Source organism: Amphibalanus amphitrite, unplaced genomic scaffold, assembly GCF_019059575.1.
Source record: "Amphibalanus amphitrite isolate SeventyFive unplaced genomic scaffold, NRLGWU_Aamphi_draft 000062F_arrow, whole genome shotgun sequence".
NCBI lineage: Eukaryota > Metazoa > Arthropoda > Thecostraca > Balanomorpha > Balanidae > Amphibalanus > Amphibalanus amphitrite.
The window spans coordinates 508600-536581 of NW_024881558.1; the positions used below are offsets into that span (position 1 = coordinate 508600).

A 27982-nucleotide genomic window follows, 5' to 3' on the forward strand; every position below is an offset into this window, starting at 1 on the left:
ATTTTGGATCTTGTTTACTTGAGGCTAAGCTGGGGGCTAAGCTTCTCAACGAGACGCCACCTCTGCCAAGCAACCATAGGCGGCGGAACGGGGAGGGCACCGGGACACCGTGCCCCCCTTTGATTTTGGCATTTTTAATTAGCCCTACTATGGGCGTTGCATGGAAAGAATGGGACCAAAAGTCCGCAGTGTCCCCCCCCCCCTAATTGAAGGTGTTCCGCCGCTACTGCAAGCAACAGCGGTAGACGGGCGCGCTACGGCACAGCCTAGCTTCAGGCGTCGACTAGTAGTGCCATCTAGCGGCAGGTTTATAGCATCACAGGCTGTGGGTAGGCTGTGCCGCAGAGCATGAGAACCAGAGCTCGGCCTCGTGAAGCCAATAACTTCCAGATTCCTCGGCCCTAAAGCTGCATGGCGTTCACACAAGCGTTTCCTGTCAATCGTCCTCCCAATGAAAGTACAATGTTTTAGTGTCTTGACATGAAGAAAAACATCGCCTTCCTAAGACAACAGTGGGTCCAACAAACTGCAACATGGTGGCATAAAAGGCAAAAGCTCACCACTAACGCGAGTTGGGAGCGGAGCTAACGTCATTATCTGATGACACCAGCGATCCTGAACATAAGTACGCGGCTCACGGCGTTCATTAGACGCTCCTCGGTAAGACGACGCTGGTGTCTCGGCGAGCTGTCTCAGGTTTGTCACCATGGAAACTGCGAGCGTTTGCTGCATTGGCATTCGCCGAGCACCCTCGTGCAGAGGACGGCTCAGATTACATGGCTGAGGCGAATCAGCGCTTATTTGTTTGGATATTTCCAGCGTTCTAATAAACTGAGGAATGGTGATAATCGATGTCTTTGAACCAATAATATCCGATCAGTACAAATGGTCCGGGTTCCATTACAATAAGGAAGCTTTCTCTCCCCGAAACATAAGCGGCGGAACGGGGGGGGGGCAACGGGGCACCGTGCCCCCCCGATTTTGCCATTTTAACATTAGCCCTATGGCCGTGCATGGAAAGAATGGTACGGTACCAAAAGTCGGCAGTGCCCCCGCTTAATTGAAGATGTTCCGCCGCTACTGCCACGAAAATAACCAATCTACTGAAATCAGTTGACCAGGTTTTTCCACCTCAGCAGAGCTTCGCGCTTCAAGCAGCCGCATGCCCTAATCGTCGACACAGGTGACTCGGGGTCTACACATAAGCGTCGAGTGTCGACCGTCGACTACAAAATCGACGCAACTGAGGATCCGAGAGCGGGTCAATTCCAGCAGCGAGCGGCGCGGGGTCACCGCTGGGGGCGGTGGTGGACAGAGCGGTGGCGGCCGGAACAGAACCGATGGAGGCGCCCTCACCAGGGGTCAGGGACCGGGAGGGGCCACACGGGGTGTCTCGAGCTCTCACCTTCCTGGGCGGGTTCTGCATGGTGGCGACTGGAGGTGGCGGCGGCGGCGGCACTCTGCACCCGCCGGCGAGCGGTGCACCGGCCACGGACCGTCGGGCGTGCGGCGCCGCTCCAGCCGCCCGTATTGATCTCTGCCGCCGGCGGTGGTATACGGTGCGCGCGCGCCGCCGCCGCCGCCGGGGCAGGGGATCGGTCCCATCCACCGGCCAGTGCCAAACCGGGCAGGAGCCCGCACAGGAGGGCAGCTAGCCTGTCGGTTGGACGTGTGGCGGACATGCAGACGACCGGTGGCCATGAGTATGACACGCAAACAGCGCTATAACGGTTATCAAGTTACCGGATTTCCGTAATGCTATTAGGTAACTTTGGAGGCAAACAGTCTTGGGAAAAGGTAGCCAGTGGAGATTTGGAAGCGCCTTTTCATACGAGGACAAGCATTAGCAGGTAGCCTCTCAGACGGATTCTGTCATCCCTGTGACAATTGTCCCAAAACAACGGCACCGATGCAGATCAAGTCGGCATAGTTATGTAGAACCGAAAGAGGCCAACATTTAGTTCTTTTGCTTGTCTTCCTCAGGAAGTCAGGACCCACTCATCCGCATCCACCCTTACGTTCCCCTATCCGGGCTGGCGGTAACCTCCTCCCGAGGCAGAACAACTATGGTGAGGGCAACTCCACTCCACCTAGCACTAGGATACCCTCTCCGGGGTGACCGTCTGAACAGGGGGGCACGCTGTTCCATCTGAACATTCCAGCTTAACCGCGGGACAGTCTCTGCCGCTGCAGCACACCGTCGATGATCCGCACGGTCCTCTATCACCCTATGCTATCAGTATCACCCCATAGGTTTGCAATGACCTCATGCCGTAAGACCTCGCTCCCAACAAAACCCACAATTACTATTTCAAACAACCTACGGTTATAATAAAAAGCTTTGCAAGATGTTCCATTTCATCGTTCAACAAACCTTACCTAACCCATTGCATCAATCAGAGTCCAGCACCTAAAGGGAGATAGGGTAGAGTGGGGCAAAGCGCCCACCCTAACTTTCCAGCCCCAGTATCTCTTTATCTTACAAATTTGAAAGACAATTAGGTAGCTGATCTGGTAGCTCATTACCTTGGCTTTCTTCGAATAACACATCAGAAACAAGTGGCATGCATGGTTTTTTAGATATGCCATCCGAATTGAGAGGACTACAAATCGGGCGTTTTGCCCCACCCATGGGGCATAACGCCCATATGAGTGGGGCATAACGCCCAGTCCTGAACGTTTCATTACACGCTCGGTACTCTGACAAAAGAATGCAGTATTTATCCATTCTCATTTCGTTTGACTTTAAATCGATAGATTACACCACCAAACACATCTTGAACACTGATGTTACCACCCCACTCCTCATTCAGTCAACGGGCTGTCACCGCCTTAAAGAGCGGAGATTAGTTCGTGCGAATAAATTGTTCCAGGCGATACTAACCAGTATATTGCATATTTCATAAGAATCCTGAGCATTAGAAACGTATCCCGACACTCACTTTCAGCCAAAAATGTTCGCAAATACCCGTACTGTATAACTCCCATTAGGGGTAAAACGCCCATGATGGGCGTTTTGCCCCACACCAAAGTGGGCGTATTACCCCAACAGCACATTCAAAACGAAGTCCACCAAAATTAAGCGTGTGACGATTGTGTTGCAAACCAGTAAATGCTCAAAACGTAGCTTAAATCCGCAGGTTCTGCGTAGCTAAATTTCATTGCCTACTTTAATCTCTGTCAGACAAAGTTTTAGTAGTATGAAAGCATGTAATATCTAAAAATTGTCTGAAATAAACTAATCTTTATCTTACGTCCAGAACAACCCACTTGTAGAACCGAAAAGGGGGGCAAAAGTAGATTCCTGCTCGTTCTTGAAAATGGCTATCGAGAATTCTTCGAAAAGTCGAGCACTTCATAAAATAGAGGGGTGGGCGTTTGACCCGCCCTGGGCGCTTTGCCCCACTCTACCCTATCTAGTACGGGGCCTAGGCGTGTTAATTTATTTTGTTGTTGTAACCCTAGCGCTGGGTATTTTGACGGCCATGTGGCATGTCGGATGGGGAACCAGCCTGATGCTAAGACCAGGCGACGGTCCCGCATTGAATTTGGCTGCCACCTGGTGAGAGGGTACCGCACTAGACCCGGGAGAACCGTGTCGCCATTTGCTGCGGTACGTTTGTCCTTCAGCCTGAGCCCTCCTATGACGTCTACTCTCAGGTATGACAACCATGAACGATATATCTGAACTGTATCATCTGTTTATTCTCTTTGTTGTTATGTTGTTAATCAGCTGAAAATGTTGAACATTTTCATATCTATTTTAAAAAGATTTCGATTGATTCCTACCACTTCAGTTGGCAGTCATTTTGAGGAGTGAGTTCAATTCCAATAACGCCAGACGCATCAGTACGAGGTATATTTATTAAATTGCCATAATTAACAGTCGATGCTATGTACAGCATGCCAAATGTCACTTACAATATGTACAATATTCAACCATCTTGGTATGGCCAGGTAACAGTTCAATAGATTCACAATAAATACGAAAGAAAAATTATGTACACACAATACAAAAATATGACACAAATACAAAAACCTACCGATCGGCATGATTCGCGCTAACATTAAGTTACTAGAGTCTACGGGCGGCCGCGCGCGGCCCGGGCGGGGCCGGCTCGTGGCCGCCGCGGCCGCCAGTCGCCCCACTCGCTCTCGCGCTCTCTCTCACGCTCACCCGCTGGCGCTCTCTCGGCGCGGCCCGCCCGCGGCAGCCGCCTTCCGAGATCACATGTAGTCGTGCTTAGTAAAGCGGCACGCAGGCGGCGCGCACCCTCTCTCACGCCGCGCGCACATGTCCCGGCCGGCCGGACGCGATGGCTAGCGCGTGCGGCGGCCGCTGCGCCCCCAGTAAAGCTCTCTTATAACTAGGCGGCCCCGGCCGGCGGGCGGAGCCGACCGGGTAGGGGCGGGGCAGGGCCGGACAGGAGAGGGCGGGGTCCGAGCGCCAATTTGAACAGCGTTTGAACGGTGGACACGGACCAGGCACCGATCCCGTCACGACTCGGAACGAAAGACCAGATAGACCACTTCATTTGATAATAAAAACGAACGTCCCGATACACGGGAGAGTGACTCCAAACCAATCAATGAAATAGAAAACGTGACTAATTTGGGTAAAATCTGAACAGCTGATCGGATATAAAACATTTACAAGTTGATAAGACGGAAATTCAAATCACAATTGTTTGATTATGGATCTATCGACAATGGTCGGTTCAAATTTAAATCGCAACAATGAAAAACCGTATCAGGCAGAACAGCTCAAATACGTAATATCCATTCACTTTGAACTAGTAAAAGCGGCCAACGACTGGGTTCAACCCAATCATGAACCTCGAACAATTATTCACCGCAAATGTAACAACGGATTCCTCTGGCGAGAAATGCTACTCCAGTCGATATCAGCCCCTCTGCGCGGCGCTACTCTAACCTCCCATTGCTAGCCTAGCTCTTTCAGAGCGGCTGCGCGGAGGGCGGACACCCCTCGCGCGCCGCTCCGGCCACTATAATGCCTTCAGTCGTCTCAGCGCCGGTGCCTGCGGCGGCCGGCGGTCGGCCGCTCGCGTCACGGCGCACCCGGCCAGCTAAAACAATACCCGTGGCCCGGCGGCAGAGGAGGAAGAGAGAGAGGACAGACAGAGAAGGGGCGCCGCGCCGACCAGCCGGCCGGCGCGGCTCCGTACCTGGTGTGGTGGCGGCTGGCGGCGGCGGCGGCGGCGGTGACGGCCGCGGCGGCGGAGACGGTGACTAGGGTCAGGTCAGGGCTGGGACGGCAGGAGGCCATCGCGCGGCAGTCAGGAGCGGAGGCAGGAGGCTGGCACGGGAGACAGAGGCACAGCGTCAGCGCGCGCGGCGACAACCGATCCGGCGACTCCGCACTCGGGAACACAGGAATGTCCGGCGGGCGCGGCCAGAGGCCGAGCCGTCCTGACGGAGCACTTATTGGGGCCGCCCGCACGACCGGCACTGGCACACACCCTCCCACGCACACAGACACACACAGCACAGTCACACATACAGACGCACTAACGCTCGGCATGATAAATTCTAAAACAACACACTCAACGCACATTGAGGCGCATATCACAAAATAGACGGCGGCCGGCGGCGGGCGGAGGCTGTGCGTGAGGCTACTGCGGGCCGCGGCCCGACCGCGCGAGTATCACATCACTTGCGGGCAGCGGCGGCGGCGGCGGCGGCGGCCGGCGGCGCGCCGACCCTTTGTACCGGTCAGGCTGGTGGCGGCGGCGGCACGAGCCGACGCTACCTGACGTCGCAGCCGTCGCCGCCCAGGTCGCCGCCCACCTCGGGCGTGAGCGTGGGCGGGGGCGGCGTGGCGGCCGCCGCCAGCGCCGCGCCGCGCCGCGACAGCATCAGTTTCAGCGGCTGCAGGCGACCCGGCTCGCCGCCGCCGGCCGGCTGCGTCTTTATCTTCACCACCAGGTCCTTGGGGCCGCCGCCGCCGTTCTCGTCGCTGGGCGGCGGGGTTGGCTGCGACAGCGGCGGCGGAGGCGTCTCGCCGAGCTCCGCGGGCGCCGGCGGAGACTCGCCCAACTTGCGACCGCCCAGCTTGATTATCAGCTTGGGCGCCGCGGCAGTATCGTTATTGATAATTTGTACTTTGGAGTGTTTGTGAGACTTGTCCTTTTTCTTCTTCTCCTTTTCTCGATCCTTGTCCTTATCTTTGTCCTTCTCCTTCTTTTTCTTCTTCTTTTTGCCCTTTTTGTGTGGAGGAGGCTCTTGATCAAAGCTGGCTAGCATTTGATCGCCGTATTGCAGGTTATCTTGCCGGATCTTTTCGAAGACGGAGAGCTCGCCGGCCGGCTGTGCCAGCTCGCCAGGCCGCTTCTTGGGCGGCTTGACCTCGTTGCCACGGCCGTCCTTTCCGAAGCTGATGCGCAGTATGTTGGGCGAGGTCTCCTGGGAGGCGGCGGCGGCCTGCTCGCGGGCTTGCCTTCCGCGCCGCTTGGGCAGCAGCGCGGCGCCGGAGGCCGCGCCCTCCTCCCGGCCGGCGGCCGGGCCGCGGTAGTCGTCCCGGGTGGGCGCGCTGCTCACAGATTTCACCGCCTTGGGGCAAACGAAGCGCTGGCCGACCGGCGCGCTGTCCTCCTGAGGCGGCGCGGGCGGCGCCGGCTCCACCGTCTCCGTGCTGTTGACGTACTGCCGAATCAGCTCCTTCTTGCGTTTGCGCAGGTTGGAGTTGACCGCCACAGCGGCTGCCGAGGCGGCCGCGGCCGGCGCCGACTCGGGCGCCGCCGCCGCCGGCTGCACGTTGTAGCTCGGGTTCAGGAACGGGCCCTTGATCTTCAGCTTGAGCTGGTTGCGCTCGTCGCAGACGCTTTCGATGGGCGCTGCCACGGGCAGTTCGGGCGGCGCGTCCGTCACGCTGGGAGCCTCGGCCGCCGGCGCGCTGGCCTCCGCCTCCGGCTCGGTCTCGGCCTCAGCGGTAGCTTCGTGCAGCGTCGGCGGCGTCGCCACCGACTCCATGCTGGTCTCGGAGGCGCCCGGCTGCGTCAGCGTGGGCAGCACCTGAGGCATCGGCGCCGCCGGCGGCAGCGACGACTGACTGGACGCGTCGTCGGCCAGCTCAGACATGACCGAGCCGGCACGGTCTGAGCCGACGTCCGTGCTCTGGAACCGCTCCCGGATCGGACGCATGCGGCCGTGCGGCGTCTTGGGCAGGTCGTCCAGCTCGTCGTCGTCGAAGTCGTACACGGTGCCGGCCAGGTCGTTGGGCACCTGCGGTTTGGGGCAGAAGGGCACAGCGGGAGTACGGGACGCCGCCGCGCCTCTGCCGCGACCCCGGCCCCGTCCCCGACCACGACCACGGCCGTACACCGCCTGAGTGGCCGCCGACTTGCCGCCGCGCCGGCCGCGGCCCGGCGGCTTGCTCTCGGAGGCGCGCGGGCTTTTTCCTGGCGAGACGTGACGAGCCGCGGAGGCGCGCCGCGCCGGGGTCGCTGCCTCCGAGTCCGCGTCGTTTTCGCCGGCGTCCGACGACTGCATCTTGTGAATCTGCATGCTGGCCTTGAGACTGGACTCTCGTCGGCCGCGGGATCGGACGGGCGCCGGCTCGGCCTCTGGCGGTGGTGCCGGCGCGGCCGGCTCGGCGGCTGCCGGCGGCGGCAGTGACGGGGTGGAAGCGGCCGGTGGCTGCTCGGCGCCGATCGGCTCCGGCGCCGGCCCCACACGCGGGAACTCGGAGACCAGCTCCTGCGCCGACGGCTGGCTCTGCAGCCGAGACTTAGGCGCCTGCACGTCGGCGGCGGCCTCCTGCGGCGGCTGCGATTGTACTGGAAGTGGCTGGTGCGCCGACACCGGCGGGGCCGTCTGGTGGAGCGACACGGGCGGCTGCTGGTGGAGGGACGCGGGCGGCAGCTGCCGCTGCTGGTGGAGGGACACAGGGGTGGGCTGCTGATGATGATGATGGGACACAGGAGTGGGCTGCTGCTGATGAAGGGACACGGGCGCCGGCTGCTGCGGCTGGTGGAGGGAGACCGCGGCCAGCGGCGGCTGAGGGTGGTGGGAGGGTGGCGCCGCCTGCTGCTGCAGGGACACGGAGGGGTGCTGCTGGTGCATGGACACCGGCTGGTGGACGGACGCCGGCGGCGGCTGCTGCTGCTCCTGCTGGCCGGTGATGAGCGCGTTGAGCGCCTGCAGCCGGCACTGGTCCAGGTCGGCCGCCGACATCGGCGGGCGGTGCGGTTCCTTGACGCGCTCAGCCGGCTTCTCGGCGGGCGGCGGGGGAGGGGCACGGGGAGGCGGCGGCGCCAGCGAGCGGCGCAGCTCCGCCTCCTGCTCGGCCATGAACGCGGCCACACGCTCCTCCTCCCGGCGGCGAATCATCTCCTGCAGCTCCCGCATCCGCTTCTCCTCCTCTTCCTCGCGCCGCCGGCGCTCCTCCTCCTCGCGTCTGCGCCGCTCCTCCTCCTCACGCATCCTCCGCTCCTCCTCTTCTTTGCGTCGGCGGAGCTCTTCCTCAAACCGGCGCCGCTCCTCTTCCTCACGAGCCAGCCGCTCCTCCTCCTCTCTCCGGCGGCGGTCTTCCTCTTCCTTCCTCCGCCGCAGGTCCTCCTCGTAGCAGCGTCGCTCCTCTTCCTCTCGCGCGAGCCGCTCCTCCTCCTCGCGGCGGCGGCGGTCCTCCTCGCTGCGCCGGCGCCGCTCCTCGGCCTCTTTCCTGGCCTCCTCCTGCCGACTGTGCCGCTCCGCCTGTTTCCGTAGCTCCTGCATCTCAGCCTCCTTGCGCCGCTTCAGGTCCGCCTCGGCGTCCTGCTGCTGCATCAGGTACTGCTGCTGCTGCATCTGGAACAGCTCCGGCCACTGCTGCATCTGAATCAGCTCGCGCAGCTGGCCCTCGGGCAGCATCTGCTGCATCATCATCATGTGCTGCATCTGCATGATGTCGGTGAACTGGCCGTACGGCGACGGCATCGGGTTGGCGGCGTTGATGCTGGCCGGCGTGCGCACGCTGACGGAGCCGAGGCCGCGCGGCGGCGGCAGCAGGCCGGCCGCGCTGCACGGCGGCGACGGGAAGCCGGGCCGCTCCGGGGCCGCCGCGTAGCGCGCCGCCGCCGGCTCCGGCCGCGACGCCTGCCGTTTGCGCGGCGGCACCGGCGGCTGCTCGGCCTGCAGCGGCGGCGACTTGAGCGGCGGCTCCAGCGGCCACTCGACGCCGGCCACCGGGCGGTGCTCGCCGCTGGCGGAGCGGCGCGGCGGAGCGTGCGCGGCCGCCGGCGCCGGCGGCGGGGGCGGCTTGCCAGGCAGGCTGCTGACGGCCGCCGTCGGGCTGGGCTCGACGGGCCGCTCGGCTGGCGGCTCCGACTCGGCCGCAGACGCCAGCGGCCGCCACTTGGACGGCTCGCCGTGCGTCGGAGTGTCGCCGGGCCCGCCGCGGCTCGGCGTGCTCGGTGTCTTGGCGGCGGCCGGTTTCTCCTCTGGCCGCTCGTCGGGGCCCTGCTGGGCGTACTGCAGGCGCAGCTTCTCCACCAGGTCCATCGTCACCTGCTGGCTCTCCTCCTTGGTCTCCATGATAACCGGCGCACGCGGCGCCGGCCGGGAGACCGCCGGCGGCTTCTGGTCCACGATCTCCGGCTCGATCGCCGAGTCGCCAGAGGTGCTCGGCCGCCGCGGCGGCGAGAACATGGACGGCATCGGCCGAGCGGTCGGCGCCGCCGGCTGCTCGGAGACCGCGCTGGTGGTGGTGACCGCCGCGGGCGCGGCCGTGGAGACCGGCGCCGCGGAGGAGGCGGGCGGCGCCGCGGCCGCCGACTTCTGGCCGCTGAACAGCTCCGTCTCGAACTCGAAGATGGGGTCGCCGGCGTTCAGCCTTGGCGGTGAGAAGATGGACGAGGGCTGCGCGGGCAGCACCTCCGAGTCGGCATCGACGGCCGTCGAGGCTCGCCGAGAGGCCGGTGCCGCCGCCGCTGCCGCCGGTGCCGGCTCGTCGGTAGTACCTTCGAGCCGCTCCGAGCGAGCCTCCTCGGCAGCCTTGTACCCGCCTGTTGACTCGGTTTTGACCGCCGACCGTTCGCTGAGGATACTGTCGATGGAGCCTTTGAGCGGTTTGGCCGCGGCCGCCTCTCGCGAGGCTCGGCGAGGCGTCTCGGCCGGGGCGTCACGCCCACCGCCAGAGTCGAGCCCCTCAAGCCCCAGCGCTTTCTTCCGACTGAGTGGCATTGGACGAACCTTCCTCACCGTTTCGGCGGCACGCGGACTGCGCTGTCCGCCGAGCGCAGCTTCCTTGGCTGTTGGCTGCTGCGTGTCTTGGCTCGATTCTCCTGCTCCTCCAATCGACGCGCGTCGGCGCGTCGGCGCTGCGGGTCCGGCCGCCGCGGCGGTGGCGGCGGCGGCGCGCGCACCGTCAGCAACAGCTCGCGCTCGCCCAGCCGCGCCGCGTTCACCTCGCGCAGCAGCCGCCGACTGGGCGGCGCCCTCAGCGTCGGAGTCGGCGCTGTCAGAGCTGCTGCCGCTGCCACTGCTGCTGCTGCTGCTGGAGCTGCTGCTGCCGCTGCTGCTGCTGCTGGAGCCGCTGCTGCTGCTGCTGCTACTGCTGGAGCCGGATGAGCCAGCACTCCTTGGCCGCTGCTGTTGCGGAACCGAGGGCGGTCCAGCAGCGGCATCTTCAGCGGTCGCCGCAACTGCGTGCGACGGAGTAGATTTGCTATTGTGCCCCGACCGCCCTCCTGCTCGAAAGGGCGGCTTTTCCGGCCGCCGCAGTCGAGTGTCACGCGCCACCGCCTCGTTGCCGGCGCCCTCGTCCTCGGGCTCCGGCTGCGCGGCGCGCTGCGGCTCCCGGCCCGGGACGCCCACTCGCGGCGACTTGGACGCCGCCCGGCCCTCGGGAGACTTGCGTGGCCGACCGCGACCCCGCTTCTGGGGCGTGATCGGCTCAGGCGCGGCCAGCGGCGGCGGCGCGGCCGGAGCTCCCGCCACCGCCAGCGCCGCCGCAGAGCCGTCGGCTGGCTTCTGTCCGGCGATGCGTTTGTTGGCGTCCAGCATCGCCTGCCGCGGCGGCACGATCAGACTGAGGTCGGGGATGGGCGTCTTGTTCCGGCCGCCGCCCGCCTCAGTCGCCGACTCCACGTCGGACTTCTTCTTACGTCCGCGCCGCTTTCCGCCACTGGCGGCCGGCGTTTCCTCCGCCTCCGCCTTGACCGCCGTGAACGCCTTGAGCGCCGCTTTGGTACGAATTGCACTGACGGGCGATGTAGATCGGTGCCGCTCGTCACCCTCCGACTCGCTGTCGGTGTAAATGTTTTTGCCCTTGGTGACGGCCGCTGCCGACGGCACTCGCGAGTCCGAATCACTCGTCACATCGTCACTGGCACCGGGCGCCCGCGCGCCGCCCGCCGCTCGGGTCCGGCGCCCGCGGCCGCGGCCGCGTCGCGCTGCGCTCTCGTGCGCCAGCGGCACGTCGTCGTCACTACTGTCGGCCGCCTTATTGGCGCGCGGCGGCGGCGGCGGCGCCTTGTGCCGGCCCGGTCGCCGGTGTTTGTCCACGCTCGCCGCCGCGTCACTCTCACTCGTGTCACCGAAGAGATCACTCTTGGTGGGCCGCTGGCTGGCGGTGCCCGCCGTGGCCCCACTCACCGGTCGGCGCCGCTCTCGCTCGGTGCTGGAGCCGGAGCGGGCCGAGCGCCGCTCGCGGCTCCTGCTGCCGCCGTCCGACTCGCTGGTGCAGCTGCTGGTGGCCAGCCGGTCGCGCCGCTGCTCGGCGCCGTTGACGTAGGTGCGCCGGTACGGGTCGGCGGCGCCGGGCCGGCGCACGGCGCCGTTGGGGCCCGAGCGCGGCACGCCGCCCTTGCCGCGGATCAGGTCGAGCAGCTGCTCCAGCGGTTGGCTGTACAGGCTGGCGCCCGCGTGCGAGTAGTGCCGGTCGTACACGTTCGAGCCGACGTGGTTGGCGGCCAGCACGGCGCGTCGCTCCTCGACCGAGAGGCGCGCGCCAGAGTCGCGCAGCACTGCCTCCTGCTGCAGGAACGTCTGCTCGCGCAGCCGGAAGTAGTTTCGGCACTGCTTCTGTCGCTTGGTCACCATGTAGCACAGATTTCGGACCTGACGGCAGACAAAGTGCGTTCACCAGAGCTCGAATATAGGCGGGGGCACGCCACAGCAGGCGGATGGAGCACTTACCGCGCACCAACCATCGTCGAACGCCAACAGGGAACACTAGTCATTACAGTTAAATTTTACTTTAAGACTGCCTGACCTAAAAAATCCTAAAAACAAACAACAACAACAAAAGTGGCCTCTGCAAACACACAATAGACAAAAGCCACCCACAGTATCCCGACAGCAGCCTCATCTGGGCCGACAGGGGCCGCTGCCGACCCGTCGGGGTGCGGCGCATGCTAGAGTGACCTACCTTCTCCAGGTTCTGTCTGATATGGACAAACTGTTTGATCTTCTCGAGGTCCTGCTGCTGTTGCTCGGTGCGCAGGTCGATCTCGTCCGTATTGGGTGTCAGCAGCGCCTTGTTGTTGCACGACTGTCGCATCGGTGACATAGCCGGGTTAGCGGGTGGGAAGGAATAACAGAAAACTGACGCTACCGGTAATACAGCAGCCGCGTAAAGTTGGTCGAATTACATGATACAAAGTGTGCCCTAATGCTCGTTACTTGCAATTTACCGAATAACAACATTAGTTTGATTCAAAACGGTGCACAATGCCAGTAAAAAAAAATGTGTTATCAACGAACATAGCGTAAATGTAGACATTGGACGACCCAATACAGAATTGCTCATCCGATACCAAATATGTACATAAAACGCATCAGTCCCGTCCCATGTTAGCCCCGACAGCGTACCTTCCGCTTGAGCTTCCAGTAGTTGTAGATGAAGTCCAGCGCCTCGGTGGGCAGCCCGCAGGAGGCGGCGGCGCCCCTCAGGTCCACGTGCTTGTAGAACTCGGCCTCGATTTGCTGCAGCCTGCAGCGCCGGGCAAGACACACACGGATACGGTACATACGGTCAGCGGACGGCCACATAGGGGCCTCGAGACGGCGGGTGGCCCCACCGGAGGGGCACGTGCAGCAGCGCTGCAGTTAGTGCCACAAAATACAGCCACCCGTGTCACACCCGTGTAACAGGGCAACCGGGTTCTGTACACTGAAAGTCAAAGCGAGGCGATTAACTTGTGTGACGCGATTAGCTTGTCATTATGTCATGTTGATCAATTAAACACATGTCGGCGAAAATAAGCCTACGACGGTAGCAGAAATGACGAAAGACGTTTGAGGCTTATCACTTCACATAGCAAAATTTAATGGATAGGGGGGAAGGTAACCAATGACGTACTTTTGTTTCCTGGTGCGCCGCTGGGCTTCCGAGTCCGGGTCGGCGCGGCGCATCTCTCCGTCCGAGTCAGACTCCCCGGAGAGCTTCTCGTTCTTGCTGTGCTTCGGACAGTACGACTGAGGGGGACACACCAGGCGGAGACGTCAATAGACAACTACTGAAGATATTGCCATTGACCACCCACTCGAAGCAGCGGTCATACCGATAGAACGTCAGTAATCCATCTCCAGTCCCAACTATTCAAACTTCCACCCAAGCATGAAGACAGACTGTGACCCACCTTCAGTTTAATCTCATCGTCGTCACTCTCGTCCTCGACCGGCTTCATCTTGAGGTTGTGCTTGAACGCGCAGGTGACGTGGTAGGCCGTCTTGCAGGACTTGACCGAGCACTGGATGCACGCGCCGACCTTCTGCTTACAGAGCACGCAGAGCAGTGCCCACCGACGCGCCTGAGGAGAGGCACAGAACTGTCTGACTGCGGTGGCGAGGTTGAGACGCAGAGCCTTTAGCTACGCTTTGGAGCTGTCGGTGTAATACAGTGGCGGTACTCGCCACGGATCACGAGAACAGCCAAGTAACACCGCACCTGTGCAATAATTGATCCGCATTTCGAGTTTGGCATTCCATGCGACAATCTGCCTCGTTGCATAAGATAGATTTAATGGCTTGAGGAGAAATAACTTCGTGAATATTTTAACTCGATGTACATTGAGCAGCGGGAGTTTAACAGAATACAGGTAAACGAGTCTATCTAATCGAGTATCGGGACGTGCCTTACACAATCTGGATGTTTAATCATCCTTCTCGACTGGATCAAATCGACATTATTTTATTCAACCAGTAAAACGCCTTTTGCGCGAAGAACGAGCGAGCGAGATAGTGAGTCCTGCACGTGCGGAAGGGCGAGAGGGTGCTTCCAACGGGCTTGCGCAAAGCACCCTTCTAACCGGTCGCTAGCGGTGTGCCAAATTTGAACGCAATCGGCCCAGCCGTTCCTGAGATCTGGAAGCGGCATTCTGCACGTGCGCACGTGCAAACGGGGTCCAAAATGACTTTTGCACGGCACCCTACTAACTGGTCCCCAACCGTGTACCAAATTTGAGCGCAATCGGTCCAGCCGTTCTCGGGATCTGGAAACGCCCCCTGCACCCTAACCGCAACATATGGGAATGCATTGCCTGGTGGGTGCCTACCTGTATGCCAATTTTCAGCGAAATCGCCCCAGTAATTACCGAGTTACTGAAATGGGAACAAATTTGGCACCTCTTATTGTTGTATTTTGCACGTGCACTGGGGGTGACCCACATGCATCGAGAGCATCCTATTTTGAGTAGAAGGGATGCTGCTACCCTACAAAAATTACCGCAAGTCAATCACCCAAGCGGCTGCTGAGATATGAGCCTCTCAAAATCACTACTTTTGCAAAACAGCTTGAACACCCTTGACTTTTCACGTGGCACGTGCCACGACGGTCACTGAGATGCATCAAAAGTAGTCAATTACGGGGTAGAAGGGATGGGGCTACCCAACAAAAAAAGACCGCAGGCCAATCGGTCCAGCGGTTGCCTCTCAAAAGCGTTACAGGCCGGGCCGGGCCGGGACGTAGAGCCCGGCATGCCGGCATTTAACCCTCGCCGGCCGAGGGGGGGGCGGGTGCCGCCCCCCCCCCCCCCCATAGGGTTTTTTCGCGATAGCTCCGAACACGCTGGCGATAGAGAGCTGAAACTTGGCATACCTGACCTTTGATCCAAGCCGCATCTTTTGACACCAACCGCATTTTTGGGTCAGGTCAGGTCACTGACCTATGACGTCATAAGTGAACCTCTGCACGGTCTTCAGATGTCGCAACTTCGCAACGCCCTCACTGCCAGAGGAGATGCCACAGGGAAATGAAACTTGCAGGATCTAGTATCCATTATGAGTCGCACAACTTGTATATCTCGGATTTTTCCTAAAGGTCATATGAGGTCAGGTCATTTTCGTGACCTCACCATTATAAGTCAATGGGGAAAAATTCAAACTGCTATTCTGGCGCAGGAAACGGTCTCCAACTATCTCAAGCACACAGAATCGTGATTTGATGCACTCCTTGCAAGGTTAGATGCGTCACTTTTGCAATGGTGACCTTCCGTGACGTCATTTATGACGTCATCAAGGTCATATTATTTTTTCGTCAATAACTCCCGATCAAATTGAGCTAGCGAGTCGGGAAAGCCACCAATGGACTCAGGAAGACCTGCCGAATCGAATGATATGCGACATGACCTCTTTCGACCAATTTCGTGACCTGGGGGTGCTGACCTGACCTTGACCTGAGGTCAACACCCTAAGTTGACCTGACCCGAACAAAAAGTATATCATTCGACGCGCCTGAGCAAGGCGAACAGGATGCTGCCAAAATCGCGGCTCTGCGGCCGTTTTTTGCGAAGTTATTCACCAAAAACTGAACCGTACCCTGGGGCACTTGACCTGACCTCAGAGGTCACCGGTTGACCTAGGACCTTAAAATCGGGTACCAATCTCTGCGTCTCGTAACGGCGCACACGCTCGTTTTTTCCGCGACGCGCTAGCTCCACCAGGGGCGAAACGGCGAGGGGGGGGGGTCGTACCCGCCCCCCCCCCTCGGCCGGCGCGTATGTAGAAAACCAATAGGTCCGGCGAGGGTTAAGGCTACGTTGAGGCGGGCTACTATGTCGCTATAGGCTGCTGAATGTAGCACAGATGTGTCCGAGTCGCTGATGGTCAGTTTCGATGTGTTTGTATAATTGTGGTGATGAATATGTGATTGTGTGCGTGTGTCATACTTTCCATTTTGTTTTACCGTATGACGTGACAGAGCGAAAAGCCACCGCTTTGTGTGGACCTCATTCGAATACATCTGAATCTGAATCTGAATCTGAATCTGAATCTGAGTCCGGGACGCTCATACTGAGATTTTTCCGTTATATTGAAAACTCACTTCGCTCGCTGCGCTCGCTCGCTCGTAATAAGGTGTGATTTATCACGATACACAAATACATCCGCCTGCGAATAAGTTGTGGTCACTGTGCACTTACTTTGGGATCAGTGGCTGTAACAGGTCTGCACTGGAAAAGTGGACCAGTACACGTGACCCACTGCCCCGCCCTGCCCATCCCCACCGACCCTCCGCGCGACTGACCGAGATGTTGGAGATCTTGGTGACGGGCTCCATCTTCTCAACGTCGCCGATGCTGACCTCGGGGATCCAGAGGGCGCAGCTGACGTGCGCCCACTTATGGCCCGAGCGGGTGCTCTTCATGGCGCCGCCTGCGAGACAAACATCGACACGTTATACTAACAATAACATACGACAGGCCTCGGCACGTCATGGCACACGTCATTTCACGCGAGTCATATGACACACATCAGGATGGTGGAGAAACATAGCGAAATGTTTGAAGTGCGAGTCGGTCATCTGGCCAAAAAAAAAAAACTAACAAACATCCATTAAAGGAAGACTGCCACCTTCAAAAAGTTTTCTCAGATCGGCCTATGATTTATTCCCTGGACAAAACAAAATTTTAGAATTCACCTGACAAAGTATCATCACGTGAATCGCGAAAAAAATTGTCGATTTTCATACAATTATCAATCGGTTAATGTCTAGCGACAATGTTTACACATCACTAGACTTCAAGGTCATAAGATTATTACATTTTATTTGAAAAAGTAAGGTATTTTATAATTTACTAATATATGATTTCATGAGAAATTGGCCATGTTTAATTTATTTTGCATTTAAGTTCGTAAAACATTAAAAAAAATCATGGCTCATTTGGAATGGGTCTGGCCCATGTTAAACCCCATTTCCCACACTTTTTTGGAAAAAATGAACTACTGAATATATAAGTTTAACTTTTATTTTGACACTCCAAAATTCTTCTCTGATCTCGAAACAATCAAAGTTTTGGCATATATTTACCAAAAGATAAGAAAATTTATGTTTCAAAGTTATCGATAAACAGTAGAGATGTCGGTTTTCTTGGACTAAAAAAATGGCATCAAACTGAACTTTGGTCTCCGATTTCTCGCAAACGGGTTCGAATTTCGGAAAACCGACTTCAGTCTGGGACATAGGTGGCTCAGCTCTAGTGAAAACCGTTTTGTGGAAAAAAGGTGGCAGTCTACCTTTAACAAATAAGCAGAAGGCATATGGTCACAATTAGCTACGGAAAAGTACACAGCAGAGTTTAGTGAGAAACAGCCCAGCTCGCGGGCAACTATTGTAAAGAAGTATTGAGGAAATCAAAATAATCACAATTGTTATCCAGCAACCCAATGCAAACCAATATTGAGTACCTATCTAATTGAACTATTGTCTTGATATCAAGTCACAACTTACAACACTTAGGCCGATGCTAACTCGCGTGATTCGTGTGCCGTATGACTCTCATGAGATGGTCATCATGCTCCAATTAATTCTATAAATCCCCAAGAACTACCAATACACAGCCGAGCACCGTACCTTTATTAGGGCAGAGCACACACTCTGGCTTGATGCCGAGCGCGCAGGTCTTGCAGAGCCACGATCCGTCCGGGATGCTGGTGATGCCGTAGCACATCTGATGGACGCAAATGTTGCACTTGTCGCAGAACACCATCTCGTTCTCCTCCTCAGAGTCGGGCTGGCGGCGGAGGGCAGAGCAACGGTTAGCGAGGGGGACAAGGGACAGGGGGAGGGGGCTGCCGAGCAGGGGCGGCTGTCTGCGGATAGGACGGGGAACGGGTCAGTTGACTGGGGAGTTACTGTAGATGGATAAAACGTGGCACTAGTCAAATGGAGGAGAGCTATAGGGCAAGAACAGTCGGCAGATGGGGTGGGGTGCTGGGTAGACGGGTTAGGGAGGCGCGCTGTCAGCCGGCATCAGCTGTGTACAAGTCATGACTGTCCGGCTATGTTTTGAACTGATGCCAATTTATTGCCCAGCAACCGTGGCGTCCAATCACTGTCATACGTGAAGGTTAGGGTTGAGGTACGACGTGATTCCAGAAAAGACGCGAGACAAATCATGTTTACGGCAAGCAAGACAAAATGTCAAAATTGAAATTGTCAACAGGACGTGTAGAATAGAGTCATAGTGATAGGTTATTTTTAACAACGGAATGGTCCCGGTGACCCCGCTACCTTCCTTACACCTGTCAGCTCCCCGGGGGAATCAAACGACGCCAACCAAACTCGGTACAGCTGTCATCCGCAATCCATCAGCTCCGCACCGCCGGTCCAATTGATATGATTCTGAGCGTCCCGGCGGAGACGATTCGAGTTTACTCGCGGGTCGGTAACCGGCGCCCTGTGACGCAACGCTCGTCGACAGCGCACCTGGCACGCCGTCAGCCGGCGGCGGCGGCGGCGGATTGGAACGGCTCATCGTCCCGGCAGTTTGCGGGCGGGAGGACGGTCCGGAACGAGGACGGTGTAATGAATGACACCGCCGTCATAGAGCCACTCCACTTAGTGAGTCCCTCTCCATGCCGTCTTTCTCAGCCGGCTCGGCACTCCCCCGCTAACCCGGTCGATCCAATACCACCCCGTCCCCACGCGATTCGCTCGGCACTCACCGCTTCCCAGTTCTACTATCCAATACCACCCCGCTCCCCACAAATCAGTCCACGGCGCGGTAGCCGTCCAGTAAGTCACAGGTGCTAACGAAGACCCTACCTGTCGACAGACGTCGCAGACAACGCTCTCGTCGAACTCGATGCTGAGGCACTCCTGCGTCTTGACGATAGTCTGGAGCCGGTTCCAGCACTGGCGCTCCAGCTCCTCGATGGCCCTCTCCAGCTCCAGGTCGGAGACGGCAGGCAGGCCTGCGGACAAGGACGGCGCTCCGGTCACAGACGCACACCCACACAGGCGTCCAAACGGACCGGAGAAAGTTGCGAGATCGCTGAGGCGGGGGAGGGGGCAGAGAGAACCGCGCCGCGGACAGTGGACGTACGATCACTGTCATGGCACGGATGTGTTGAGACATGATTAATTCTATAGCAGATTAGGACAAATCATGCTTTTAATAAATAAATTGTGTTAACAAGAAGAAATAAAAACTGTGATAAAACTGAAACTCGATATCAGATATATCATTGATGACCGTAAATGGTTCGAAAAGGTCGAGAAAAGCTTGGCTGACGTAAGAAGGCAGCTGCAATAGCTCATCGAGGGATTGAGGAAAAAAACAATAAAAACAACTGACGCAACATACACAGGCATCGCATGATGCAACAACCCGCCACATTCACGATGATAAAGTTATACGCCGATGGCAGTGGATTCCTTCTGTTCAGGCTTCTCAGGACAGGACTGATAAGTCCTATCTGGCGCCTCAGATCCGTCTAGTAAGGGACCACCGGCACCCCGGCGGCGGGCGGGGCGCGGGGCGCGGGGGGTTCCCCGACCAGCGACCCCGCTCCGTAAGGCCACGGCCAAATCCGGCACGGTCGGGGGGCGACGTGCCCGGTTTAGAGAAAAGCGATGTTGATGAAGGCGCACGTAAAATAATGAAGACAAATGTGGTATATCCAAGGGCTAGAGCTAAACTGGGACGGGTCTCAATAAGGCAAATTGATGCAAAGTTAGGCCGCAATTACCATGCTGGACAATCCAGACGAAAGTGTTGAAAGTTTGTGCTCGAAAACGATACCAACTCAGTTCGTGCAAAGCTATGTATCGGTTGGATAGTTTGTCATGGAGGACATTGTGCCATATCGCCATATATTTTGTTCTTATCAAAGCCACCAACACCCCGTCAGGAAATGCGATTATATGAATCATATGATCCTTCACACACAATCTCAAGTACCTAATGCCTGATTCACGTCCAACCCACGACTCAGGCTGACACATCCACACACAATACACTACGCAGGGTATCAGAGGTCTCCGGCCGTCAGTAACGCAGCTTCGCCAATCACAACCCTCTACCATAGGGCGGCTGTGGCCGCTAGCGACATTGGCCAGCGGCACTGGCCGCCACAGCCGATCATACCGGGTCCCTGCCGACCCCCCGGCCCCCAGTGAGACAAACAAGTCCCGCAGACAGCCGCCCCTACCCCCACCACTCCCTGCCGGTTCCCGACCCGCATAACTCACCAGACTGCCCAGAGACCGCCAGCCCGTCCCCGCCCAACTCCCCAGCCGCCACACTCACCCATGCGGGCGCGCTCGCCGTTGAAGATGCCCAGCCAGATAGAGTCCTGCTCGTCCAGGTCGTAGCGACACATCTTCTCGGCCTTGGCCGGCGCGTTGGTCATGTGGTACAGTTCCGGCGACGAGTCGTCGTGCGTCACACGCACCAGCTTCTTGGGCCTGGCGGTGAACGGAAGAGACGTAAATAAGATCTCGAGCGCATGGGAACGTACTAGGGAGATACGCAAGGTTTGAATGGATCACAGCCAGCTAGTAACATAGGCCAGAGACGAGTGACCAGTGAGTGATCATTGACTAGAAGTACCCGTTAGGTATTCAAATCCGATGGACGAGAGTGACATAGGAAGACCAAGGAAGAGGGTCCTGGGGATGAGGGTAGCGGAACAACGGAAGCAGAACATACGATACGACACAAGCAAACACAATCGTGCGACCTATCAGAGACATCCAGGAAACTTAACGACGCTGTGGCTATTTTTAGCATTGCACGCATGACGTAATTCAAAGGATATGCATTGTTTTGTATCACTAGATAAACGGACAAAAAACAAATGAGAATGTTAACAGCTCTAGATGACTTGAAAAACATGTTATATTACTAGGATAGCGCATATTCAATACAGATGCGAGAAACAATAAGGCGTCTACACCAGCTACAACGGACAGCGCCGGGAACTGAGAAATCTCCGAGCCCTCTTCGTCGTCCCTTTCTCCGCGTCCCAGCGCACCCGCGTCCCGTTCATCTGCCGGCACTCACAGTTTGAAGTCGTGCAGCCGCTGCGGCGGTCCGGGCACGCAGCTGACGCGCGGGTGCGGCAGCGTGTCCGGGTTGACGGGCACCTGGACGCCGCGCTCCCACTCCTGTTTCCACTGGTCGGCGATCTCCAGGTACTCGTCGGGCGATAGGTACTCAGAGTCGGCCAGCTTCATCGCGCTGATCAGGTCCGTGCGAATCAGCTGCGGGCGGGGTTACGGTCAGCTACGCGGGTCGACGACGAGGTCTTAAGTCGTATATGAAGTAATGTGCTTATACCCAAGCACGCAAGCACGCAAGATTCAAATGGCATCGCCAAAAACATCGAAGTTAGGTAAGAAAACGATTTGTCGTGTTAATAATCCTTCAATCACCAGCGATGACAAGTCCGCAGTTCGGCACCTTCCATTATCGCGGTTCAGCTAACCGCAGACGGCATGGCGCAACAGTTACCGCCCCGCCCCTCCCCACGCACCGGGTGCGGTCCCGTCTCCATCCCCACGCGGCGGTCAGTCGTACTCACCTCCCCCGGCTTTTCCACTGCCTTTTTGTTGTAGGCCTTCAGGTCGCCGAGGTGTTTGGGCGTCCAGCCGTGGCCGGCAGCCGACAGCTGCGGCTGCTGCGAGTCGGCATCCTCCGAGCCGCTCAGTTTCCGACGTTTGCGCTTACCCATGGGGCCTGTCGGGTGGACGACAGGGCGCGAGCGAATGCACCGGTTAGAATGGACAGGCAGTTTGGATAGGCAGGTTGGATAAACATACGGGTAGTTAGACACATAGCCATCCGTATCTTATTGAGGCGAGATGATATAAAGACCGACAAGTTTAGATAGAAATCCATTTCATGTTAACGCAAAGTTGCAGCTAAAAGATTCGCAATTGATGTGACTTATTGTGCAGTACACATGCTGACATTTCACACTGCAATGGACCAGCTACTGGAAAGCTGAGGTTATCTCACCTGGATCATCAGGCTTCCCGGCAAGCCTCTTCAGCCTCTGAGACATGGCTGCTCAGTGGGCTGGAACACAGCAAAAGTAAACAGCTTTAGAGGATTGTTACACCACACAGACGATATCTTGTTGAAGAATGACGGCAACAACAAGATGGCAACAATCCTAAATGTTGCATCGCGTCCAATGATTCACATGATATCTTTTAAATACAGGCCAGGGTGTCCCAGAATTGACCAAACACTGCTAAGCAGCGCATAAGACAAGGGAAAAAAGATTGCAATTTTTTTATCGTCCGATATTGCCAATTAGGGTAGCTACGAATTGGCACATGCAATAGACACGCTAGTTACAAGATTAGCCGACAATTGCAGCTAAATGCCAGTCGATGCTAGCTTCAGTTGTTATACAGGTCTCCCAAACCTGGTTGTGGGCCAGTTTTCATTGACCTCTTGCCGGAGGATACTATAAATATTTTCGATTAAATTTGCATCCAAACTGTTCCCAGGCCAAGGGCATTCCCTCCCAAAACCAAAAATTCTGCTTACACCACTGGTGCGTTGTTTTTGACATCTGAAGTGGAAAACCTCCATGCCTGAACATGACGTGACCTTTGGCTTCCAACAGATTTTGAGTCCAAAACAAACCCGTTCATGGCCATTCGGTTTACCGCATCGTTTTTGTAACGCTAGAATAATACCGCAGTAGTAATCTGTGTTAACGGTCGTCTTTGGGGCATCATATGAAGCTGAATGAGCGCACCGTGGCTCAAAATGTCCCACACTTTGATTTTCGACGGGCGCCTGGCCGTCTCTGCTGTTGGGGCGTTGCCACCATCTGACGTCCACGCACGACTTTTTTAGCGGTTCAAGGGGCAGAATACCTTCGTAAGACCACACAAAGTGTGTTTCAGTTCTCTTTTTGCTGCATATGCTATGATTTTTGGCTGATTTGTAGCAATATGCTCTGTCTTTTCGTTAGTTTTGACATGTTTTTCAAGCAGGGACCCCAAATTCCAAAATTTTGGCGCAGATAGTGGTGAAAAGTAGACCAATATTTTGTAGCTAACCCTGATCTGTTGTCTAGCTTGTTTTGGAGAAGATCGGTGACGTTTGTTGTCCATGACATGGCAACCACCCCCCTTGACGACTGGTGCATGCTCCTTCTTGGCCGCGCCCAGGCTTGTCGATCAGGTTATCTCTTACTCTCTCTGGCTTCGCTCGCTGACATAACTGCGCTTTGCACACTCCTACCTGCGTTCAGCTGAGCTGTTGGAGCTCTCCAGCAAGAACCATGCCGAAAGTCTGTTTACGAAGTTGAGAAAAACACTTCATTCACCATGATTGCCTTATGGCAGCTAAGGCTAAAAACGGAAAGTGACTACTCTTGCCTGACTCTGGATAATAATTGACTCGAGCCGTGACCGGTCACCACAAGCACACAGTCTCCAAGCCCGATAGCTAAGGGATGTCTCATAAAAGTATAATGCTCGTATCTAATTAGAATCGAGCGCAATCGTACTTTTAGCCAGAAAATAAATGTTCGGTCAATTCTGGACACCCTGTATGCTACAATAATATCCATATTTCATGTAAATACAGGGTAGCACATATACCTAGCGATCTGCTAGATAAAGGCTTCTGCATAGCGCCCTGATATTGATATAAAATGTGGTGATTTATTCTTTGATTTATTCCTGCTTGCTTATGATGTTCATCGACTTCCAAAGAAGGTTCATCTTAATGATATAATGGACCTTCGACAGGGAAAAACATTAGATCAAACAGAATAAAAAGATAAATAAATCATGCTACAAAAATATGAAGTGATCGTGTAAACTAGAGTCGCTGCTATTCATTGTCTCCAACATTCACAAATTTAGGTGAGGAGCATTATCACGTTAAGCCATTTTGCCTCCCCTCCCACATTTCCAAAATGACATTTGACCAAAATTGCTGCAAGCTACTTGAAGGAAAACTTCAGCCCATACATTTCGTTAGGATTTATCTTAACAGCCATTGTTAACTATCACTTTTTTATTACTGAAAACGACATTCCCGACACCCTGCAAGGCACACAGCCCTGCCCTATTGGTACACAACTGAAAAAGGAAAAATGCTACAGCAGTCCCTCCTAAGGTACAGAATCAATCAGAAAGCTGAAGCACCAGAAAAGTCATGAGTGTATGAGTGTAATAACGAGCAAGAAGGACGAGCAAGAAGGAGGTTGATTGGTTGATGGGTCAACTCAGTAATGAATGACTCCCAATTACAATCTCAGAATGAGCTACTGAAAGCATAGGGGTAGAGCCTGGAGTGTGTTCTAAGAATAAACAAACATCCTTCAGTGGCAAATGTGAGATACATTTGTAGGTTCATCATGAGATCCATTCTCTTGCGTGTTTTCCGCTTTGAAATATTTCACTTTTTAGTACCTGTATACATATTAGGGTTAAGATAAGAGTTGAGGATTCCCTCGTCCCACGAGCCAATTTGGTTGCATGTTCCCAACATTTTGATGATATAACCCAAAGCTCAGCCTGCAGCATGCACAACGTAACAAACTGCTTTTCAAGATCTGATCTAATATTATTTACAGCTATTATAAAAAGTGTCTTTCAAATTTTCAAGTTCTTCGTTATTTCAGCCTGTCCCGTAGCTCAGTTGGTAGAGATTGGACTCCCGGTAGTGAGATCCCGAGTTCGAGACGCTCTGGCGCTCGATATTTGAAAATCCTGATGGGGATGGTCTGCGGTTGGTGGGAGCAGCCGCAGCCAGTTGAAGTCAGTTGAGTGGGACAGCCCATGTCCGGCTTTGAAAGGCACGTTAAACTTTGGTATCTAAATTATCCTGTTACCCGGAATTGCGCGATCGGACAGTAGGGGTTGGGGTCGATGCAGCAAGCTCTGCTTAGCGTGGGCTCCGGCTCTGTCAATCCGTCCATTCAAACATTCAAGCTAAATTTATTTCTTAAAAAGTGTTCATTGGTTTTACACACTCACTGACAGCCTCAGGTACCTATACAATGTGTACGCAATATGTTTTTGACTTAGCAAAGATAACCTCTTTCTCATGTCACCTAAATTTTAGTCAGTATCTTCATGTGAATGGCTGAAATTTTGCATTGTCAATAGTAGGATTTATGGCCATTTGGATAGGATGACGTTAGATGGGAAGAAAGTAGAGTGAGGTCAATGAGGCCAAGCATGTCACCTACATAGTGATCCATTTTTCAGAATTTTGGGTGGAAAATCACACCTAACAGGCAAATATTCTTTTTTCAATTTCATCCCAAAAATGAGAAAAAGTGGCATTACTTCATTTTTCAAAGTGTTACAATCCTTTGACTTGCCTGCTTGCATCCACACCCTTTCTTTCAGATCCTGCCAAGATCCTGACATGAAATTCTGCTTTATCAATTGGTATAAAAATGACAATGTCTCTGTTTTGCAAAAGCACTCTAGGTAAATATTTGTTTTCTCATCTTATAGGGTTTGTTCCCGTCGCTCCTCTAACCTCCTCCAAGCTCCTCTAACCTCCTCTCGTTTCAAAAAATCGTTCCCGTCGCTCCTCCAAGCTCCTCCAAGCTCATCTTGATTTCACATCTCACCACCACTATTTGCCTCCTCCCTCATCCCAAACGAAAGTTGGTTTTTTGGAGGAGGCTCTTGCGTAGACATATTTGGCGCACGTAATACAAATGTGAATTGTTTATAAATGAGATTTGAGGGAAGTGGAAATGATTTTAGTGATTGATGATGATTGGATATCTTTAAATAGTAATGTTTGATATTATTCTAAGGTTATTTTATTAGAAAGTGATTATTATCTCTTGATTTATGTTTGCGCGCCATAAATCGCCGACCGTTACAGCCCGCAAACAGCTGATTTCCTCACGAAAATGTTCCCGTGGCTCCTCTGAAACGGCTCTCCTCCAAGCTCATCCAACCTCATCTGAGATTTTTTGGGAGGAGCGACAGGAACAGACCCATATACTTTTTTCATTGGCACATGCAATAAAAATCCAAAGTTAGAACACTGGCCATAAAACTACCAAAAACTTAGAATATGCAACATTGAAGCAATGCATTTCAATTGGTGTTATGTTGTAGACATTCTATAAAAATAAAATACCTTCAGTTACATCTACAATTCTGGTAACAATGGAAGTCATCAATATGGTTTCCAAAAAAAAATCACAAATAAAAACCTTCACCATTCCCAACTTTTTTTCAAAATGATTCACCATCACCAAGCATCAAAAAGTAAGTAAATGCACAAAATCTAATAAATGGTACCTACAGATATGCATATGTCAATGCACCTGGGAAACAATTAGGTAAAACAGATTGATCAGAATAACTTGTCACAAGTGTTATATCTCAATCTGTCCCATTGCCCATTGTATAACATGTCAAACATCATCACAATCAATTGAAAACCAATTGAAATGCATCCATTAAAGCTAACAACAGAGAATTATGAATTTATTATATATAGACTCATTAAATAACTTATTTGAATGCAATATTGCTTATGAAGAACTGCATTTAAAGAAAAATGTACAAGATACCCTATCATTACAATTGATGTGTACTTCCAGTGTAGGCAAAAAATAAGCGTCACCATAAATGATAATGGTATGACCTGCAACTAAAAAAGCATGTGAAGCAACTTAAAATGGGTTGAAAATAAGAGGAAATAGGGATTATACTTTAAAATATTTGGAATTATTTCAATTAATTTAATCATGACTATCACATAATTCAAGCTAGGCTGCAATTGCACCCAGATGCTTACACCAATGGATGACTGTTGAGCTCATATGAAACAGTGCTTGCAATGCATCATGATGCATCCATTAAAGCTAACTTGCCAGTATATGTGTAAGCTATTGCAGTAATCCAGGCATCAGATTGCTTGACATCAAAGTGCATTGGCATGAAACAAATGTCAAAACAACGCAACAGCACCAGATCATTGTCTAACAAGCAAATAAACTGACTTGAGCAGTATTAACCATACATGAAATTTTAGCAGATATTTCAAAGTGGTAGACACATCATATCAATTCCTGTGTTGTGGATAATCTGCTAAAAATGAGTTCTATGAAGTAATGGCATAGCACCCTCAAATTCAAACGCATGCATGGACACAGGCCACACAACTGACACATTATATCTTAGGCAATCAATGCATCATTAAAGCTCATGAAATCTTCCAAAATCAAATATGCAAAACCATTCAACTATAAAAGCAAAGAAACTACATCTACCTACAAACAATTCCAAAGAAGCTGCGCCGCATTCGAAACAACGGAATTGCTTCAATATTCTCACCTGACATGAGAATAACTTGCCAGCGCTTTATTCCCCTAGTTCTCTGCTTATCAAAACCTTGTCTCCATTTCCTCCATTATGCACCGATTGCAAATAATACTGAAATTTTGCAAGGGACGGTTAGCGCCATTTTAGTTACGAAAATAACCTGTATGGTCACGTGACCACTAAAACCCGTTAACTTTCGCAGAGTCTCGCGATCTGCGAGACTTTAGATGCGTTCGTGTAATATACTTTTAAGATAATTAAACTTTTACAAAAATATTTGATATGCTGTTTTCATGTCAACACTCACATGAAACAATTTTAGGACGATAGGTATCTGTTTATGTGAGATATCTAATAATTTTTCAAAAAGATAATAATGACAACTAATGTCGAACGTGTACATTTATCGATATACAACTTACGTACTTTTATATTTACGTAGTTTACTTGATTCTGAGTGAATAATTGGGCTGAATTTGGGAA

General features: G+C 54.4%; 2 protein-coding genes across 4 annotated transcripts in view; both read right to left on the minus strand.

Moving 5' to 3' along the window:
• The window catches only part of LOC122378594 (protein nervous wreck-like), a 57117-nt gene extending 55603 nt beyond the window's left edge, over positions 1-1514 (minus strand). For all 3 annotated transcript variants that reach the window (XM_043359831.1, XM_043359832.1, XM_043359830.1), the window contains exon 1: positions 1406-1514. In XM_043359831.1, the coding sequence (XP_043215766.1) occupies positions 1406-1426 (21 nt within the window). In that variant the 5' untranslated portion in view covers positions 1427-1514. The remainder of the gene's footprint in view (positions 1-1405) is intronic.
• Positions 1515-5181: 3667 nt separating this feature from the next.
• LOC122378629 (PHD finger protein rhinoceros-like) lies at positions 5182-27665 on the minus strand. The gene is made up of 14 exons (XM_043359881.1): positions 27512-27665; positions 22182-22241; positions 21745-21899; positions 21225-21424; positions 20469-20626; positions 18983-19131; positions 17789-17948; positions 16463-16590; positions 13581-13751; positions 13301-13416; positions 12811-12931; positions 12368-12490; positions 9277-12057; positions 5182-9042 (listed from the first exon to the last, which is right to left on the minus strand). The coding sequence occupies exons 2-14, from the start codon at positions 22225-22227 to the stop codon at positions 5767-5769; spliced, it is 7584 nt and encodes a 2527-aa protein (XP_043215816.1). The 5' UTR covers positions 22228-22241; positions 27512-27665; the 3' UTR covers positions 5182-5766.
• Positions 27666-27982: the final 317 nt, after the last annotated feature.